Source organism: Sinohyriopsis cumingii, chromosome 6 (genome assembly GCF_028554795.1).
Source record: "Sinohyriopsis cumingii isolate HCF-2022 chromosome 6, ASM2855479v2, whole genome shotgun sequence".
Lineage (NCBI taxonomy): Eukaryota > Metazoa > Mollusca > Bivalvia > Unionida > Unionidae > Sinohyriopsis > Sinohyriopsis cumingii.
The window spans coordinates 57502346-57522144 of record NC_142966.1 but is presented as its reverse complement, the minus strand read 5'-3'; the positions used below and the strand labels follow the sequence as shown (position 1 = coordinate 57522144).

At 35.8% G+C, this 19799-nt stretch overlaps 1 protein-coding gene across 1 annotated transcript in view; it reads left to right on the top strand.

The window, feature by feature from the left end:
* Positions 1-3686: 3686 nt before the first annotated feature.
* Positions 3687-19799, top strand: part of LOC149797017 (acid ceramidase-like) — a 50535-nt gene continuing 34422 nt past the window's right edge. Inside the window, exons 1-4 of the mRNA XM_089961674.1 lie at positions 3687-3909; positions 5125-5168; positions 5652-5736; positions 10991-11083. Coding sequence (XP_089817800.1) covers positions 3841-3909; positions 5125-5168; positions 5652-5736; positions 10991-11083 — 291 coding nt within the window. The 5' untranslated portion in view covers positions 3687-3840. The remainder of the gene's footprint in view (positions 3910-5124; positions 5169-5651; positions 5737-10990; positions 11084-19799) is intronic.

The window sequence follows — 19799 nt, the reverse complement described above, 5'->3', positions numbered from 1 at the left end:
GTTAGTTGTGATGCATCAAAACTAGGACTTGGAGCAGTGTTAATGCATTCAGGCCAACCCATAGCATTTGCATCAAGGTCTTTGACAGATGCAGAAACAAGGTATGCACAGATTGACAAAGAACTGCCTGCTGTTTTATTTGGTCTTGAAAGATTTAATCAATATACTTATGGTCGTCAAGTACATTGAATCGGATCATAAACCTCTGGAATCAATCCTCAAGAAACCTCTATCTGCCGCACCGCCTAGACCACAGAGAATGCTTTAAAGACTACAGAAGCACAGTCTTGCCTTAACGTATTGTCCGGGAAAAGAGTTGATTGTAGCAGATATATTATAGAGAGCAGACAGACAGACGAACACGTCTGATATGAACATGGATAGTGAAATTGAGTGCTATGTGCACGTGATCATGTGAAGTATACAGATTACAGATTCACAGTTAGAAGCAATAAAGAATGGAACAAAACGTGATTAAAAAAATGACAAAATTACGAGAAATGATTCAAAAGGATAGCCAAATGATAAACATCTCCTACCCTTTGAAGTCAGAAATTTCTGGAACTGCAGAGATGAACTTTCAGAAATGGACGGGTTAGTTCTAAAAGGAGAGAAGATTGTAATACCAGATTCTCTTCAGAAAGAGCTGCACAAAAGCCATATGGTCATTGAGTAGACAAAGCAAAGAGCAAGATACATTATGCATTGGCCTGGCAGGAATGCACACACTGCAGACACAGTATCAAAACGTTCTACTTGCCAGGAATACAGAAAGTCAAATGAAAAAGAACCATTGTTGTCTACACAACCTACTGCACCATGGGAAATGGTTGGAACATATTTATTTATGTGGAATAATTACAACTATGTCTTGATAGTAGACTATTGCTCCAGATATTTTGAAGTTGTCAAGTTAGAAAATACACGAGCAAGAACAGTAATCACACACACAGTCAGTTTTTGCAAGACATGGAATACCACGAGAAGTAAGGAGCGATAATCGACCACAGTTCTCCTCAAAAGAATATGGTCAGTTTGCAAAAACCTGGGGATTCAAACACAAAACGTCAAGTCTCAAGTATCCACAGTCTAATGGTTTAGTAGAAAGAGTCCTTCAAACTGTCAAGGAACAATCAATAAGGCAGAGAAGGAAAATATCCATATTTATCGAAACTGGAATATCGAAATACATCAATTGATGAGATAGGATCTCCGGCACAAATACTGATGAGTCGAAGACTTAGATCGACTTTACCTTCTACCAACATACAGCTACATCCTCAAGTTATAAAATAAAGAAACTTAAAGTGGAAACTGCGTAAAAAAGAAAAATCAGCAAAAGAAACAGCATGACAGAACAGCTAAAGAGCTTCCAAATCTGACTTCTGGCGACAAAGTCAGAATCAGAAGGCAAGATCTTTGGGAACCAGCTGAAGTCATCAGAAAAAGTAGCACTCCAAGGTCATATGATGTGAAAACCCAGGATGGTGCTATATACAGGGGAAACCGAAGACATCTGTTACAAACAAAAGAGACATTATCAGAGATATATGATACATACGAATATACTAACAAGGAGATCACTGAACTGAATGACAAGATGCCATTAGTCATCAATGAGCCAAACCAGACAGGAGAGATCTGAGCAACGAGTAGAGGTCTAATAAATAAGCTTGCAAGATACAGATATTTTGTTATGTGAACTTGATAATTTTTCTGAATTATATTGTGTCTTGTGAATATTATAAACTGGAAGTGGTCAAGGGTATAATAATACATCTGTTATATCAGTTTATATGCAGTGATAACAACTGGATTGAAGAACAAAATATTAGGACTACAGATTTTAGTGGCAATGCCAATGTATCACATTGTACTTGTTTTCACGAGTATGACTGTTAATGACGTAGGGCTAGAACTTAATTTTAACTGCAATGAGTAGAACTTTTACAACTCACCAGAAACTATTTGAAATATATATTCATGTGCAAGATAGAGCTTTGTCAAGTTTGAATATGTTTACAAATTATTAAAAAGAAAAAGACAAATGGTCTGACAGTTACAGGTCACCTAAGGTCAGCTCCAGGCTCTCATTCATTTGTAACCCTATATGCCTTTGAAAACATTAGCGTGACAAACTAGTGTGCGCGTGATTTCAATGTTGAGTCAGTTGTAATCTAGCCATTAAAGTAGGTAGTCCAAACCATGTTTTGTGTTATTTAGCAAAACATAACATTATCTGTGGTAGACAAGCGTGCTCGCAAACGTAGCGAAAGACTTCCTCCATATATATTACTGTATCAGCACCTTGGAGAAAGGTACATGTACGTTCGATGGGCTCAAAGGTTGTGCTTGTGCAAATTGTTGGGGTCGAAAACACGGGAAAAGTGTTATAATATAATTTTCTCACAACATAATATGTACCTTCCAACGTCGCATGCGTCCCAGCCGCACGCGACCCCTTGCGGATGTGCACCAGAGTTTGGAGCTTTATTTGACGCATGCGACTCTTGCACCTGCGCCACGGCGCCTTATTTTGTACATGTGCTGCAACACTTTTTAGTACTCGTTGCTAATTGGGCGATACTGTCATGAACAGCGTACAGGGCTGCCTCGTATTTGTCATCAATGCGTTTACTCTGGCTGTCTTCGAGTTTTGCTGCTAGCCCGCTTACACTGTGAGTGATATCTTCATTGGTACTTGGCTTTGGATGTCGTGCGCTTTTCTTGGGTGAACCGCTATCACCCATTCCGAAAGTTTCGTTGAAAGATTCGTCAGTTAGCGCAAACTCTGGAGCCACATCCTTATCATGTGTCTGCGCCTTGAATCAGTCGCTGTTACAAGTCATTCTTCATCAAGTATATGCGCCATGTTAAAAAAATAATTATACAAACACCTTCTTCCAATCCGACCGTTGTCACCAATTAACATGTGACGTGTAAAGCGGTGTGCGTAAAACCTTGTCCCTTGCTGTTCGTACTCTGTTTTAATACTGCTAGTCACGGAAAGCAATCTTCAGGCACTTAACCTCTAGGCTCTTTTTAATAGTAATTACCTCACGATTATTTCCTTGATTTACCGCTTCTCTACTTTTCTTTCTCTGAGAACGATACATATCAAAATCACGAATCGCCTGCCTTCGGCGTTTATATACATTGGTACCGGGCAGATGCGTAGCTGGTGGGGGGGGGGGGGGGAAGGCAGGGGGGTACATATGTCGCCGGGCGCCAAGGTACAGGGGCGCCAAAATGAGGCTTACAACATTACATTATAATAAGTAAACAAGGGTAATATTCAAAAATGTGATTAAACGGGGAGGGGGCTGGGGCGCCAATTTTATAGTTCGTCCCCGGGCGCAAAATATCACAGCTACGCCTCTGGTACCAGGTTGACCCATCCGATACCCGACTAGCGTATTTGCAAATGGACCATCCCATTCTCATTGTGGATACCTATCAAAACGGCCGAATTGAGATGCAAGGGAAAATCGGTACAGTGTAATTCAGAATTAAAAATTAAAAATTGTCTATGTCTATTGTCCGTTTAGCGCTATTTCACTATAACTTGCTTCTTTGGCGAAACCAAATACGACATTTGAAAAACAGAACATTAAAAACATTATATCTTAAGTTGTTGCATGGTCGTTTTGAGGATACATCAATTTTCTGAGTTCCGTGACAAAATAACGTCAGCAATACCTTATAAAACAGGCGGCGATAGTACAAAGTGTAACGTGACTTGTATCGGCTGAAGTCACATGATATTCATGTGCGTAACTCTCTTCAGCTATCAGTGACATAGCTTCTGTGAGCGCAGATAGTCGGTCTTGTTTGTACAAAATGCTGTCGATTGTTATTGCTTCGTTTTCTTTCATTCTGTTTACTGACGTCAGCTGTCAAGTACCACCGGTAAGCCTGCCCCCCCCCCCCTTCTCATTGACATTATTGACCAGGACTTGGTGGAATTTTTCTTTAGTATACAGTTTGGTCAGTTAGACGAGACCAACACATACATCTTGAGGTTCCTGAGTTTTGGGGAATAATCTAAAGAAATTTAAAGCTGTATTTGAAGTAGAGCTCGCCAGAATTTCAATCAGTTTTCCACAAATTAGGGTGAACCAATGATTTTGTTATTTGAAAGATAACTCAGTTAAAATTTGTACACATGTAATACTATTGCTAAGAAGCATATGAAAGTTTATTTTATGAGAATGTTTTTAAATTGTATTTTTTATGATTTTTTTTTGAAACAACATTGACTTAATACTGTTTTACAATTAATTATTTTTGTGTCAAAAAGTGTTACCATACCCACTGTTTTTTCATTTGTTGAAACATCAAAACCAAATATGGCACATTCATAATTTTTTTAATTTAAAATTTGGACCTAAAATAGCTTTTCTAGATTAAAAAAGTAATATAATTATAGCAATTGTTTAATGGCTTTTGTTGTTTGGGGGCAAATGAACTAGAGACAAAACTGCTGTGGAGAGATAACCACATGAATGTTACTTCACACAGATTTTTATTGAAGGGATATTTTAATTTGTAGGGCCTGTAGTCAAACATTGTGAAAATCATTACAAAAATATTTGAACTTCCATTGTTTGAACAGTCACAGTATTAGTAATTAACAATGCATGAAAAAAGCAAGGAAATGGTGTTCAAGACATGGAAACCTGTTACACTATTTTTCTCTTTTAAACTGTGTCTTTTCTTAAGTGACAGAAGTGGTCATTTCATGCTAAGCATGTCATTGTACAAGAAATGCAATATTCAATAAAACCTGTGAGTGGATTTTTATCTATTTACAGCAGGATACATAAGTAAGGCATTTTTTTCCCTTCCAAACTATGACAGCTACAAACCATGCTGAGTACTCTTTCAATTTAAATATACCCACAAACCATGTCAGAAGGAAAGTTTTTTTTTTAAATAAAAGAAGGAAAAGAACAAGACTGAAAGGCATTAAACCTCTTTTTTTATGTTGTTTCAAATTTTATTTTAGTAATGCTTAAATCAGAATATAAGTTTTACACTCGTATATTAAGAGGTCATCCTCGATATGGCTTAAATGATATTTATCATTTGAATTAACTAAATTTCTTTCTTTTGTTCTGTTAGTACAATGAAACTTGTGTTAGAGGGACTTATCCACCACCTGCATCGTAAGTATATATACCCAAGAATTGCCTATATTCTAAGTGTTTGCAAAAACTATGAAATCACATAAGTTGGAGAAGAAGAAAAAAAGTTATGCTTCAATTACATGTTTTCCTCCTCTCCACTTAATTGCATCAGTTATATCCTAAAATGAATTTGAGGAGATTTCATCATAGAGACTGGTCTTCATTTTGAGCACATTATCACATGCATTCATGTTTTTTTAAACCTACAGGTGAAACCTGTCTATTTTAAATATTTTAGAATTGAAAAAAAAAGATGTAAATAAGGTTAAAACATTTGAAATTTAGATGTGTCTTTAAGACAGTGGTTACAAATAAATATCAAAATCATGCTTTAATCATGGAATGTTTTAGGATGAAAGGTGATGCACATTTCTAGCTGCCAGGTCAATCATGTGTCCCTAATATCTGAATATATCATCTTTATTTGTCTCTCTTTTTCACTTCTTTTTTTCCAAATATTAGACGGAGTGTTCCCTGGTATACCATCAACTTGGATGATCCACCAATCAGAAGATGGGAACAAGTTGGAAAAGAGAAGAAAGAGGAGGTAAATCTTGCACCCACCCACCCCGCCCTTTGTCCTTCGATGGCCTTCTAGCTCCATTCTTCTTGCCTTCTGGAGTCCTTCCCTCTGCATCTTGCCAGGTCATGCAAGCATCTTGATTAGAATTGTTTATTTAATATATTTGTGTGTTTCATTTAGAGTAATATGTATATCAGAGTGTGACTTTATTTTTGCTTCCTGATGGATGAGATTATAGTTTTGTTACTAGATGTCATTTCTTTGTTTGCAGACAGTGCTAGTTTGGTCCGGACTTTCTCTCTCTTGCCCTTCCCGTCTCTATGAAATACAAAACATGTCTGCAAAATAAATCAATTAAATTTACAGATGTCAACCCTCAGTACATTGAAAACTAATTGCCTCTAATTTTAACTGAATGTTTCTTTTACTCACTTTTACACTTTAAAATTTAAAATAAGGGATAATTAAAAGTTAGCCAAGTGAATAAAAACTCAGTGCTTACTGTAAACAAGTCCTGTCAACTCAGTCTTTTCTGGCACCATACTTTTGAACAAACATTGTTCTGGAAATTTTCACATCTGTAGCAGTGGTGAGTCATTTTAATAGTTAGTATTGACACTCAGAATATTACACAGTCCATCAGTGTTATTATTCAAACTATTCAGGAGCATATTAATACAAAAATTGTTTATTTTTATATAATAAAGCCTACCCTATCAACCCAACTTGTTCAATCTTGTTACAGGAAAAATTCAAAATTACGTTTCTAACATGAGGGCATTTCACACTGGCTGTGTCTTTAATATTACTGTTGAACTGATCATGGGAGGTTCTTTTGCATGTCAAAGGGAACTGTTTATATCTGGCATCTGTCTGCAATGGCCCTGTGTTATATACTCTCTCTTTATTAATCTAGAAATATACTATACACAGAAATAAATGGTGAAGGTAGTACATGTACTTCCATATTGCCTGTGGAATACATCATTGACATTTCTTTTAAAAGTTTTCTGAGAGACATTAGATCTTAAGAATTGGTGTTTCTAAAGCAATTGCATAAATTTATTTTTCTCTATGGGAATTCAGTTTTTAACATAGTTAAGCAGGGTTTGAGCATTTATATAGTTTTTGTGTATTTATTTAAATATATTGCCGTGAAACTAATTAAAAGCAGAGATTTTTGTCATTTACTTAACTAGACAATCTCAATGTCCTGCAGTATCCACTTTGCAGTATTAGTGGCAAAAAAACTAATTGACTTTCTTAATTATTTAATAAATTAACCTGTTATATTTTTTGGTTGCAAACCTTCAACTATAATAACTTATGAGTGACCACTTTCACCCTCACCATGATTTCTAATTCAAAGTAAGGTAACATGTTAAACTCCATATTATAATGTAGAATAATGTTGAATGACTTCCTTTTAACTGTCAGTTCCTTAGTAATATACCTTATATAATATATTTGGTTTGAGTTATGTGTAAGAGGGCTTTGGTTGAGGATAATTATATACAAGGGCCTCAAGGGACAATAGTTGTATACAAGGGAGATTAATTATTCACTAATTGAGGCACATTTGATAAATAAAGTATTATTATATTTATTATTATTATTATTATTATTATTATTATTATTATTATCAAACTCATAAAAGTGATGAAACTTATATAGATTCACAGGAACCTAAAATCTTCAAATAATGAAAATATGTTGTATTTGGTCATATTAGTAAGTACAACATGAATAGTATATGGGGTTATTTTCTTTGGGGTAATTTCACAATCAACTAATTTCTAGACCCATTCCAAAATTTTCAGAAATTTAACTCTCTGAAAATTCAGGCACAGGAATGTGGTGCATTTATAATAGCATTTCAGATGTATACTTAAACACTGTACAACATTAGCTAATTGAATATAAACTGAGGTTGAAAAATGATGTGGCTTATTTGGTCTATCACAGAGTGAAACTTGTCTGTTAAGGACATCCATTAGACAAAATAGGTCATTAAGGACAGATTCCATTAAAAAATATAGGTGAAATATAAAAGTGAACTTGAAATTAAAAGGTTCATAAACTTTGTCTGTTGGGCTTTCTTCAGTGTAAAAAGTGTATCTAAGAAAACATGACTTTCATCATCAAACCATTTTGCATGTATATCAATTTCTGTAAAACAATGCTGGTGATAATTTAAACACTGTGGAGTTTATGCCAGAGTTTTTTTGAACATCCAAAAGTGTGCTTTGAGTTGGCAAGGAAAGTAAGTTAGTGTAACCCAAAACAGCGTTATAAATAATTAAAGTTATTTCCTCATGTAGATCTACGGAAATTGACTGAAAATTCAAATTTGAAATTTTTAAAAATCACTTTCTTGAGGCATTTAATACATTTTCCAATAGAAAAAAACCCATTGTCAGATACCATTACAACACATAAACATGAGTACAGTCATAATCACAAACACATAGACAATAAATAATAAGCAATATACACGTCACTGTTATGACTCTATGGTCTTAAACTAAGTAACAGAAAAGAGTGAAAACCAACAAATGTTGTAAAATTTAACAAATAATTTATTTCCTTACAATACAAAGTGAAAATTTATAAAGAACTTACACTAATATGAATTAAATCCCAAATAGTCCTAAAAGTTTTATCACAAATACAAATGTGCAAAGCTCCAATTGAATTCCAGTGGTATTCCAAATAAAAACTGATATTGAATGTGCCTGTAGTCTTGAATGTGCTAATGTGCCATTGGCCTGGAGTGTGGCGATGAGCTAACAGTCTTTTTTATTTATCACAGTAATATAATTCAAAATGTCCTTGTCTGAATTCACTATAAGTCCAGGTTAATGTTTTAGTCCAAGTATAGTTTTGAGCACTTCATAATTCAAGTGATTAATAATAGGAATAAATAAATCCACCAAAATGAAAATCTGAACACAACAATAAGACTGATTCTGCTACAGAAAATGCAATGCAAGAATGAGTAATTCTTAGGTAAACAAAGTTATATATTCTCTACTTGACCTAGGTCACAATTACCATTTTCTGAAAATCCTTTGACAGCTTATACAAAATTTCCATTCTGGAAGTTTCTAAGGTCAGAATCAGGACTGTATCTTTAACTCAAATCAAAGTAAACATGTTTGCTACTAATACTGTAATGAAAAACATTTAATCCATAATCATGGATAAATATTTAGGTATGTAATATGTTGTTTACAAAATAAATGTTACTGGTCAGGTACACCATTAATTTGATTTTGGACAAGGCCATGTACAAAATAGAGCTGTACATAACATATAATCATTAAGAAAAGCCAACAGATAATACAAATGAAAATACCCAACAACACTACTGTCTGTGAAATCCATTGGATAGTGGATTACAGTCTTAACTAGATGCAGGCTTTACTGCTGTCACTAGTTCAGTGGGGATTTGCAGGTGATGCAAGTGTCATTATAGTTCATATTTGCACTCATCAGAGACTGTAACACTATTGTTCCAATTCTTGAAGATCTTGCATAATTTTTCTCAGTATAGTAAATGATCTTTCTGCATTGACATTGCTGTGAAGGTTTGTCAAGCATGTAAGGGCCATACAAGTTAGAATGCTTAAACATCGTCCCAATGCTGGCTGACTTTACTATGTTTGTTGGCTGTTGTTCATGCCAGAAGGACTAATATCAATATGGTGTTTTGCAGTACATGCAAAGAATAAAATGTTCCAACTTGCTGCTGCATTTCACAAAGTCAAACTCCATCAATCAGAAGTCTAAAATTTGGTTTTGTTGGGCTTTGCTCACTTCATTAGTGGCCCATCCTTCCCAGACATGCTGATGCAGTTTGACGTTTTGCCTTGTGAAATAAATCACAGATTTCACATTATTTTGGCACCTGAAATATGTTTTGTATTTCAGAACTGGAGTAAAATCATTATCATTAATGAAATGTTTCTGCTAATAATGGACTTTCCAATATTTAATAAAGATGGCTTAAACAACACCATAAAGGCTGTAAAAATTAACAATATTACTGTCCCTCCAATAAACATTTCTGTGATTTAGCCCACTTCAAATTAATTGTGTTGTTCCACTTCATGTACTTTACCAGTGCAAATTACATGTACTTTAATGGGCTCTAACACAAAGGATTCTTAACAAAACATCACCATATTTATTGTCAGTCAGTTAAGTAATCTGGTAGTTGTTTTTAATTCAGATTAAGGTAACTTTTAACAACCTCTTTGACAATCAGGTGTATAAATATCCCTGAGGTAATCATTTTCCTTGAGCATTAAGCAAGGATGTTTTTTGTTTATACAGGTTGCAGACATATATTGTGGTGTCCAGAAAGGTCTTGCTGTCTGTCATCTTTTTGTTTGATATGCTAAGGTTACTGGAAATCATGTTTTGTCACAGGATTGGAAGTCAGAAATCATGTCTTTCATGTAAATGATATTTTGGCATTCATGAGTTGCTATAACATATTGTAATGAAATAAAATCATTGGAAAATTGCAAACTGTAAAGCTTTAAACATGTATCAAGCTAAAGTTTTAATGAACTCTTTATGTTTGCAAATCTCCTCTTGCTACCCCTTACCCCCAACCCCATCTTCCACCTCATTCAGGATTTGAATCCATTGTCATCTACTTATACCAAATATGAAAACACACCCATGATCAGTGTAATTGGAGTTAGGTTAAAAATGAAAAGTACATATTACAAATCAAAATGTGATCTTTGATCCCCACCCCTCCTCCCCAACCAGATACATCTTGAATCCAAAACCTTCATTGTCAGCTTCTCATCCTCCAACATATTCTACCGGATATGATGACTCTTCATCAATCAGTGTAGATGGAATTCTGGTTACAAGAATAGAGCAATGGACAGCTGCTTGGACATATAGATAGAGTGATAGATGGACATGGTCAGTGACCTGACATACTCATGAAAGCATGGGTATCACAATGCTAATATGATCATGTATATGACGGTTAGAACTAAAACTATTGCTGTTTAATACAGGCAATGAAATTTGCCACAAAATAAACAATTATACCAAATTTTTAGTAGAAATTCTTATTGATAAATTTATAGGAGGCAAAAAGGATAAGATTGAAAATAAGAAAATGTGCCTAGCTTGCATAGTTTTTTTTTTGCATTATTTAGATATATTCCTAAACGTCATTGATACATTCACGGTGACAATTAGCCATTAGAGAAAGTTTAATATGCCTGTTATTATTGTATCTTTACAGATAAACTTCCTGCTGTTTAAATTCAAGCAGTTCATAATGGATTGGTCCAGTACCATAGGCACAAAAATAATTCAAGAATTGGACAGACTTGGAGTAAGTAGTTTTGTGTAAGTCTTTGTGTTCAAAAAGCCCTGTCATATCTTGCAGAAGTATTACTGAAGGTGGATCAGTTCATTACAAGAAGAGGGAACATCATTGCAGCGTGTGTAGCTGAGACACTGTTCTACAGAACCATTGTTTATAGTTATTAGAATACCTTAACTCTTCATCCCACCGTCCATCTCTTTTCTCAGCTGCAGCTGAGGAATCATGATAGCTCAGTTTGTGGAGCATCAAACTCTTAATCCAAGGATTTGGGGTTCAATACCCACTGAAGCCAGCATGGGTCGGCTGCCTGACCGTGTCCTTAGGAAAGGCACTTGCCCCCAGTTCCATATCATGATCTTCATGTAGCCTATAATGTGCTAGAAGTGCTGTTAAAGCCCCAAAAAATAAAACTCATGCAGCAGCTTATCAAGACAATAAACTGGTGTACATGTACCAGACTCAGTCCTGTCATAGAGAGAGGTTTGATTTCTTGGTTTTAAATAGTTTTTCCAAAGTTTTAAAATCATATCTTGAAACAAGACCATTATGCGTGCATGACTGAATCGATAAGAAGTTGTACATAATCAATCACGTTTTGTGCATGTACAAACATCACTGATACTTGAGTATTCACATATGGATATCAAAGGTTTTACAAAATTGTTTAGTGAGCTGCCCATGAACTTTTCTCTTGACTAATTGAAACAGCTACAAGCACAATAATATCAGTTACTTTAGTCAAGCATTTAGTATGCTGTATACTGAAAGATGCTTTTCTAAATATGGAATTTTGTGAAGTTATATATTTTTATAAAAATATCTTGATTCTGAAAAATTACCTATCTTGATGGAGTTTTTAAAAATTAATTTTCAACACAAATTAGTCATTTGAAAATTGATATATTGGTGTTTAGGGACCTGGATAGGACAGTGATAATGCTCTTGCTTTGCACCTTTGTGGTTCTGGGTATAAAGCTTGCCCATAGAGATAAATTGTTTCCTTTATGGTTCTCCCATTGCCTCTATTCAGAGACCATCACATGCTAACATTTGAGTCATCAACAGTATTTGGTGTAATAAGAGTATGGGGTGTAGCAACATTATTTGGTGTAACATCAGTATGTTATATAACAACAGTATTTGGTGTAACATCAGTATGTTATATAACAACAGTATTTGGTGTAACATCAGTATGGTATATAACAACAGTATTTGGTGTAACATCAGTATGTTATATAACAACGGTATTTGGTATAACATAAGTATGTTATATAACAACAGTATACACTGATGACACCCAAATATATAGATCTAGCCACCCAACTGAAGTTGATGCTACCATCCAAGGTGTAGAGAGGTGCATTTCTGATGTGAAATCATGGATGACATGTAACACGCTGCAGATGAATGATGATAAAACTGAGGCCTTTCTGATCACAACACAAAGACTTTCTCATTCACATCCTTTACCTCAAACAATAAATATCAGCAACACCAACATTAAATTCACACAATCAGTATGAAACCTAGGTGTTACTCTGGACAGTACTCTCACACTGCACCAACATGTCATGAACATATGCAAGGCTGCATATCTTGAGCTGAGACGCATCAGCTCCATTCGCAAATATCTTTCAGTTGATGCCACTAAAACACTTGTGTGTTCATTAGTACTTTCAAGACTGGACTATTGTAACTCAGTTCTGTCTGGTTCATCTCAATATCTACTCCAGAAACTTCAAAAAGTTCAAAACACAGCTACTCGGATCATGCTTAGAGCACCACGATCAGAGCACGCCTCTCCACTGCTCTGTACCCTACACTGGCTATCCATTCGATCCAGAATCAAACACAAAATTTATTCTCTGTGTTACGTTTCACTGACAGACTCTAGTCCAACATACCTATCCGACCTCACACATGTGTACACACCAGCAAGATACTTACGCTCCTCTTCTGACAATCGTATACTCATTATTCCCACTATGAAAACAAAGTCATATGGACAGTGTTCTTTTGCATACCAGGGCCCAGCAACTTGGAATGAATTACCCACTGAACTTAGACACAAAGGCACAGTGATCCCATTCAAGAATGCTCTCTGGGGCCCCGAGTGGTCGAGTGGGCTAAAGCGCTTTGCGTTACAGATCACTGCCATCTCACTTCTGTCTGTGTGGGTTCAAGTCTCGGATTCGGCTAATGTGGGTATGTGAGAAAGCTTGCCAGTAGCTTCTCGTGGGTCGGTGGTTCTTTCCGGGGTTTTCCCGGGTTCTTCCTGCACCATTAATACTGGCTGCCATCTATAGCCTATCATGTGCTGAAAAAATGGTGTTAAACCCTACAACAACAACAAGAGTGCTCTCAAAACTCACTTATTTCGACTGCAAGAACAAACTTAAAGACCTAATAATGTTTCCTACCTTAAATATTCTCAGCATGTTTTTTATGTTTTCTAACTTCATGGTGTTTGTTTTTGTAATCATATCATTATATATGTATTTTATCTTATAGGTGTTATCTAATGTTGTAAAGCGCTTAGAGCTTCTAAAGATTAGGTGCTATACAAAGTCCTCATTATTATTATTATTATTTTGGTGTAACGTCATTATGTTATATAACAATGGTATTTGGTGTAACATCATTATGTTATATAACAATGGTATTTGGTGTATCATCATTTTGTTATATAACAATGGTATTTGGTGTAACATCAGTATGTTATATAACAACAGTATTTGATACACTAAATTATAGGAACTTGTTCAATCAAGAAAAACCAAATCAAGTAAAGTTTTTAATAAATGGTACTGTAAAATCTTGATTATTTAGACCCATTGGGAGACGTGGGTTTTATTCAGATAACTGGTTGTACATTTATAAAGAATAAATCTTGTATTCTGGGAGCACTTTTTCCAGAAAGTTTGCAGAAGTGATGTCTTTATAATAAATATTTTACTGTATCAGTGTCACCAGGATGACTAAACATCGTAACTTGGTTAGACCACATCACTTTTATATTTGCCCTTTGATTAGACCCCTTCTCTTTTGTGTTTTGACCATTTATTGTTAAGACATTTTGTTTCTCTATAGCATAAGTAGATCTGATTGGGTTTTAGCATCAGATCTTTTTTTATGAGAGGGAATAAAGTTAATGTATCAAATAAGTTGCTCATTACTGTAGTACCTTTATAATACTTACATCATATTTAGCTCTACTGGTAAAAAGTCAGAAGAGCTGATACAGTGTGACCCCGCTATAACACGGTAGTTGTGAGCCATAAAACCCGACCGCGTTATATACCGAACCGTGTTATATGCAACCAAGTCAGTTAGCTGTAGAAAATTTACCACCCCAAAAATTGGGGTGGGGGTGGGGTGTGGGTAATAAATGCGTGTGGTAAAATACGTGCTTCGTCAGCACAGTTACCATCTTAAATTGATGCATATTAAATGAGAAATACACCTGTAGTGAAAACAGAGAAGACATAATATAATAGTTTACTTTATTTAGAGAACCATGAATTGGTACATATACGAAAATCCTGTTTATATATAAATGTCTAATGTATAGCATGAATAGAGTATCAACACCGTGTACTCACCTGCGAACCTCATCATATACATTGAATCCACAATATAAATGATTCCATCGAAAATATGCACACACACAGCTTTAAAATATTCAGTAATTTTGTAACAGGTCATATTGGTCTGAATTCAGTGGAAAAACATAGGCTAATCACATGATGAATAACGAAACACATTTACTTCAAAGTACGTTCCAAGTCGGGAAAAGTTAGTTTGCATTTTAAGCCGCCGTTGGTAGCGTTCGTAAGCGTAAACTTTTCCCTGCAAAAAGGAAACTTTCACAGCACAGTTAACGTGTTCCAGTTATGTTGGAAAATGCAAAAATCCATCTGATTCCATCAATTTTATTTAAGTTTGGTACCGACTTACTTTGAAGAAAAGTTCTTTGCTGTTATTGAAAGACTGTAGTCAGCTTTCTTTGATGAAGGGTGCATGCGCTATTGAAGTCACCGCTAAAGGACAGCTTTAGAGAACCAAACAAATGCCCATTTCTTATTGTTTTGGCAACATCAAATAATTGTATTGCATGATTGAGACTGGTATTTTTTCCATTTGCTGAGTACGTTTTCATAACGGTCGGTGCTTCAAAGGTAATCTGTTTCCTTTGAAATTTCAGCAAACTATTTTATCTGGGTACATTTTTAAAAAGGAATTAGCCGTTGTTTAGACTATTCTAGTTACTGTCTCTCCATGCCTACTGAATAAACCAATAAGTAAGATGTATTTTCTTTAAATAACATTTATGGTAGCAGCGTGATGCTGCCTTCCATGCATGCATCTGAAAATTAACAAAGGGGCAATGGACGATAGAGACGCAGGTGTTCTGATGACAGGGATTATTACAGAAAACGTGATTGTTCTGAAGGATTTAATTCTGAGTGAAAAGAAGAGGAATTTTACTTACCATCCACATACAGATGTCAGTCTTTGTAAAGATATTAATTACTAGCAAGCGGCTGAAAATCCGATGAAAGATAGATTACGAGACAATGCTTCATCCGGTTGATCTCTGTTACAAGAAATGTCAACAACAAAAAAGCGGATATTTCACAACATACAGAATTCATGCTAGATGTCAAGATAAGCGGATTATGATATGACAATGCACTGTTTAGATGGTTTGTCAGTATGGACAAAGAATTTGTTTATGTAACAATAGAAAAATTTCAGTGCATTTTATAACCAGTTTGCAGCTTCCTTTCATGGGGCCTCTGAATTTCTGCACTCCAAACCAATGGTCATATATAAAAGTTTAAACAGCCAACAATGTTGCCAATAAATAAAAAGCCACATGGTATGTTTTGCAGCCAATAATGAAAAACAATCCAAGTTTGCAACGGTGGCGAAGACCTATGCGATCCTAGAATAAACTTTTTATGTGTTTTTTTTTCTTCTTACTTTTAAGAAGAAGAAAATACTTTTTCGTGTACGAGAAAAATGCATATAAAATTTCAGGAGCCAAACCACAATCGTCTGGTATTATTCATACGTGATCTCTTCCCCAAAATGAAAATCAACTTTTTACGTTTTTTTCATACTTTTTAAGAATTTTTTTTTTGTGCACAAGAAAAATACATGTATATGAAATTTTAGGAGCCACACCACAACCGCGTTATATCTGAATTCGCGTTATAACGGAGTGCGCTATAGCGGGGTCACACTATAATTGTCTGTCATCACTTGACCAGCCAGTGTCTGTCTGTCCATTAATGCAAGTTTATTATCACAATTCTTCTTAAACTAATATGAAGAAAGTTATGAAACTTACATTCAGTTTAATATTGAGGTCTTCCTGAAGATATCCAGTCTTGAAAATCTTGTTATTGCTACTTTTCCAAATTGGATGGTCATATAGAAATCAGGTTTTCACCAAGACTTCTTATGACATGTAGATAATCCTAAATAAAAATGGTGCCAATAGGATACCTAACATGACCACTAAATAATGGTAATATTGAAAATCTGGTTTTTGCTACTTCTCCTGAAAGGATGGCCATAGACCTGGAGGCTTCACAAAAGACTTTTTATTATCGGTAGATGGTCCCAAAAAGAAAATGGCCGAAATCTGACATCCAGCATAGTGGCTGTTATGGTAATCTCAAGAAATATTTGTATTGCTACTCCGCCAGATAGGATGGTCATATTGGTATGGGGTTTTCACCAAATGCTTTATAGATGGTTCCAAATAAAAATGTTGATGATATGACATCTGGTAAATCTTGCTGAGTTCCAAGGCACTTGTTTCCTGTGGGACAGTGGTTCTTACTGAGGTTTTCCTGGGTTCTTCCTTCACCATTTATACTGGCTACCATGCATAGCCTATCTTGTGCTGAGAAATGGCATTAAACCAAAAACACCAACAAAACAGCAACAAATACACTTGAACAAGTAACTACTTTTGTTGTCAGTTTTATAGTTTTGCTATCTTGTGAGAAATCTGCTAGAACATTTTTGCTACAAGACACTTTCAAAAGAATAAACAAATGTCCAGTTACACAAGGTTTAAATGTTACTGATCAAAGAGAAATAAAGGTTAAAATTTTCTTGTGTGAAAGGAGCTAATTTGTATCAGATAAAACTTTTGCCACTTGTTAAATCTTATTGCCACTAGATTGTAAAGTAAGTAGCAAAATATTTTTACCTGCTACTTCATGTTTGATTTTAACCCAGTCTGGTTGTTGTTATTCCTAATCCACAGTTGATCCTTTAAATGACATATGGTATGACTAAAAAAACAAACCATTATGATGTGTCAATTATCTTGAAAAAATATGATACCAGTCTGATGTCCAGCATGGCTCCTATGGTGTCCATAATGGAAACTTGTTGTAGGTGCTCCTCCTTAATGGATGGTCATACAGACCTGGAATTTTGGCTAAAAGACTTTTTATTGTATGTTGTTAGTCGGCCCAGAATGCAAATGGTGCCAAGATAACCTTAAAATATGACCACCAGTGCGGCAATAGTGAAAATATTGTTACAGCTGTTCCCTCAAAAGAGATGGTTCTACTGACATAGAGACATAGATTTTTCCAAATTGCAAGGGGTTTCAATCTTAAAAATATTTGTGTGGCCGCTTTTCATGATTAATTAGATTGTTATATGGACACAGAGTTTTCACTAAAAAAACCCACCTGAATGATATATAAATGGTCCTGAATAAAAATGGTGCTAATCTGACTACCTACATGGCAACCAATACTGCATCAACATATGTACAAACAATAAGTGCATCTAAAAAATCTTGTTACCAAATCTTGTCTGGAACAAATCATGGCATTGACATGGGATTTTCACTAGAAAACCTAGTATGTAATCAGTCCTAAATGAAAATGGTGCAGATCTGATCACCATGTCTTTGTTGTTGAGCAAATTTACAAACCAGACCCTCCCCCTGCGGGTCCGGGGTTGTAGAATTGGCCTGACATGCCTCACTATGTATCATAAGAGTCCACTAAGTAGAGGCAACCTGTTTGCCGTGGGTTGCGTCCCGTGTTGGGGGAGGAAAGGATCCTGGTAGTTGAGCAGAGGCTTTCCATGCAATACACTACTTTGGCCTCTACTTCTCTTAGACGGGTGGTCGGGATGGGCATGGTCTTGACAAATCGAATGGTCACACCAAGCCCTAGGTAGTCTTTTATCTACTCGCTCACCTTCTTTATCTTTCTTCTTGTATCTGTCTTGATACCACCATTGCCCCTACATTCTATTCCTTTATCTTTCCCTTTCCCAAGTCTTAGAAGACTTCCTAGAAGGCGGTGGCTTAACGGGTCAATCAGGAGGTAATTTTAGGTAATTTTATCAACTGAGTATAGCATCTGTGTATCCCTGGCATTTGCAAAGTGTCCCCTTGTTGGGCTCCATGGTGGGCGGGGAGCACGGGTGCTGAATTTTATACAATCCAACATGGAAAATAAACAAAAAACAAAAAAACAAATGCACCAAAACTGGATCTGAGTCAGATGATGAACCTTGTAGTGTGGAGTCATTTCCAAAAAACAAACGCACCAAAACTGGATCTGAGTCAGATGATGAACCTTGTAGTGTGGAGTCATTTCCATGCTTCATGGTTATGAAATCTAAAGATGCCACAAAACTGCTTGCAGCACTATCTCTGTTTGTGATCGAAAAGACAATCACAGGATCGATTGGTACACCAAAAAGCGTCAAAAAAATGAAATCGGGTTACCTTCTTGTTGAGTGAGCGATGAGGTCAGACAGAAAATATCAAGAAAACACTCAATACATCCAAAGGTGTGATTCGTTGTTGTGACTTGGCTGGAGTCAGCGACACAGATATCATTGAAGGGATGAAAAATGAAGGTGTCACTGCAGTACGTAGAATACATATTAAACATAATAACAACCTGCAGGACACTAACACCATTGTTCTCACCTTCAACAAACCAACAGTATCCAGAGTGGTCAAAGTTGGCTTCTTGCAAGTGAAGGTTGAGATATACATTCCAAACCCCCTTCGGTGCTCTAATTAATATGGCCATTACGAAGACCGTTGCTCAAAAAGCCAAATATGTGGCTGATGCAGAGACCATTCTCATCAGGAATCTGATTGTAGAGCAACTCTGCATTGTGTCAACTGTGGATAGGAGCACCATGCCAATTCCAAGGATTGTGATACCTAGAAACAGAAGAAGGAAATACAAAGTGTAAAATAAACATCTAACATACACTATCCAGAAGCCAGAAAACTCTTTCAGGCCAAAACATCCCATCCTGGCCCATACTTCTCCACTGTAGTGAAGAACAATCCAAAAACAACAAAGGACACTCAAACACAAACAGAAACACTCAATTCATCACCAAGCTCTAACACCCCCCATTACCAAGTACAGAAAAACATGGTATCTACTCAAACTACTTTCAGTAATACACAACCACTGAAATCACCAAAGAATGAAAACAAATCTCATGGAAACAGGCAACAAAAGGGGTCAGATGACCCCATCAAACTCTATAACAGGTTTGGAGACATTGAGAGCATGGATGCAGAAGAAACTGCTCCATGCACTCGAGGTGGCTCCAGACCCACGAACAAAAAATTCACCCCCGTACTTCCTCCAGAGAAATAACCACACAGATTCCCTCTGCGATAGGTCTAACCTAGCTCCATAAT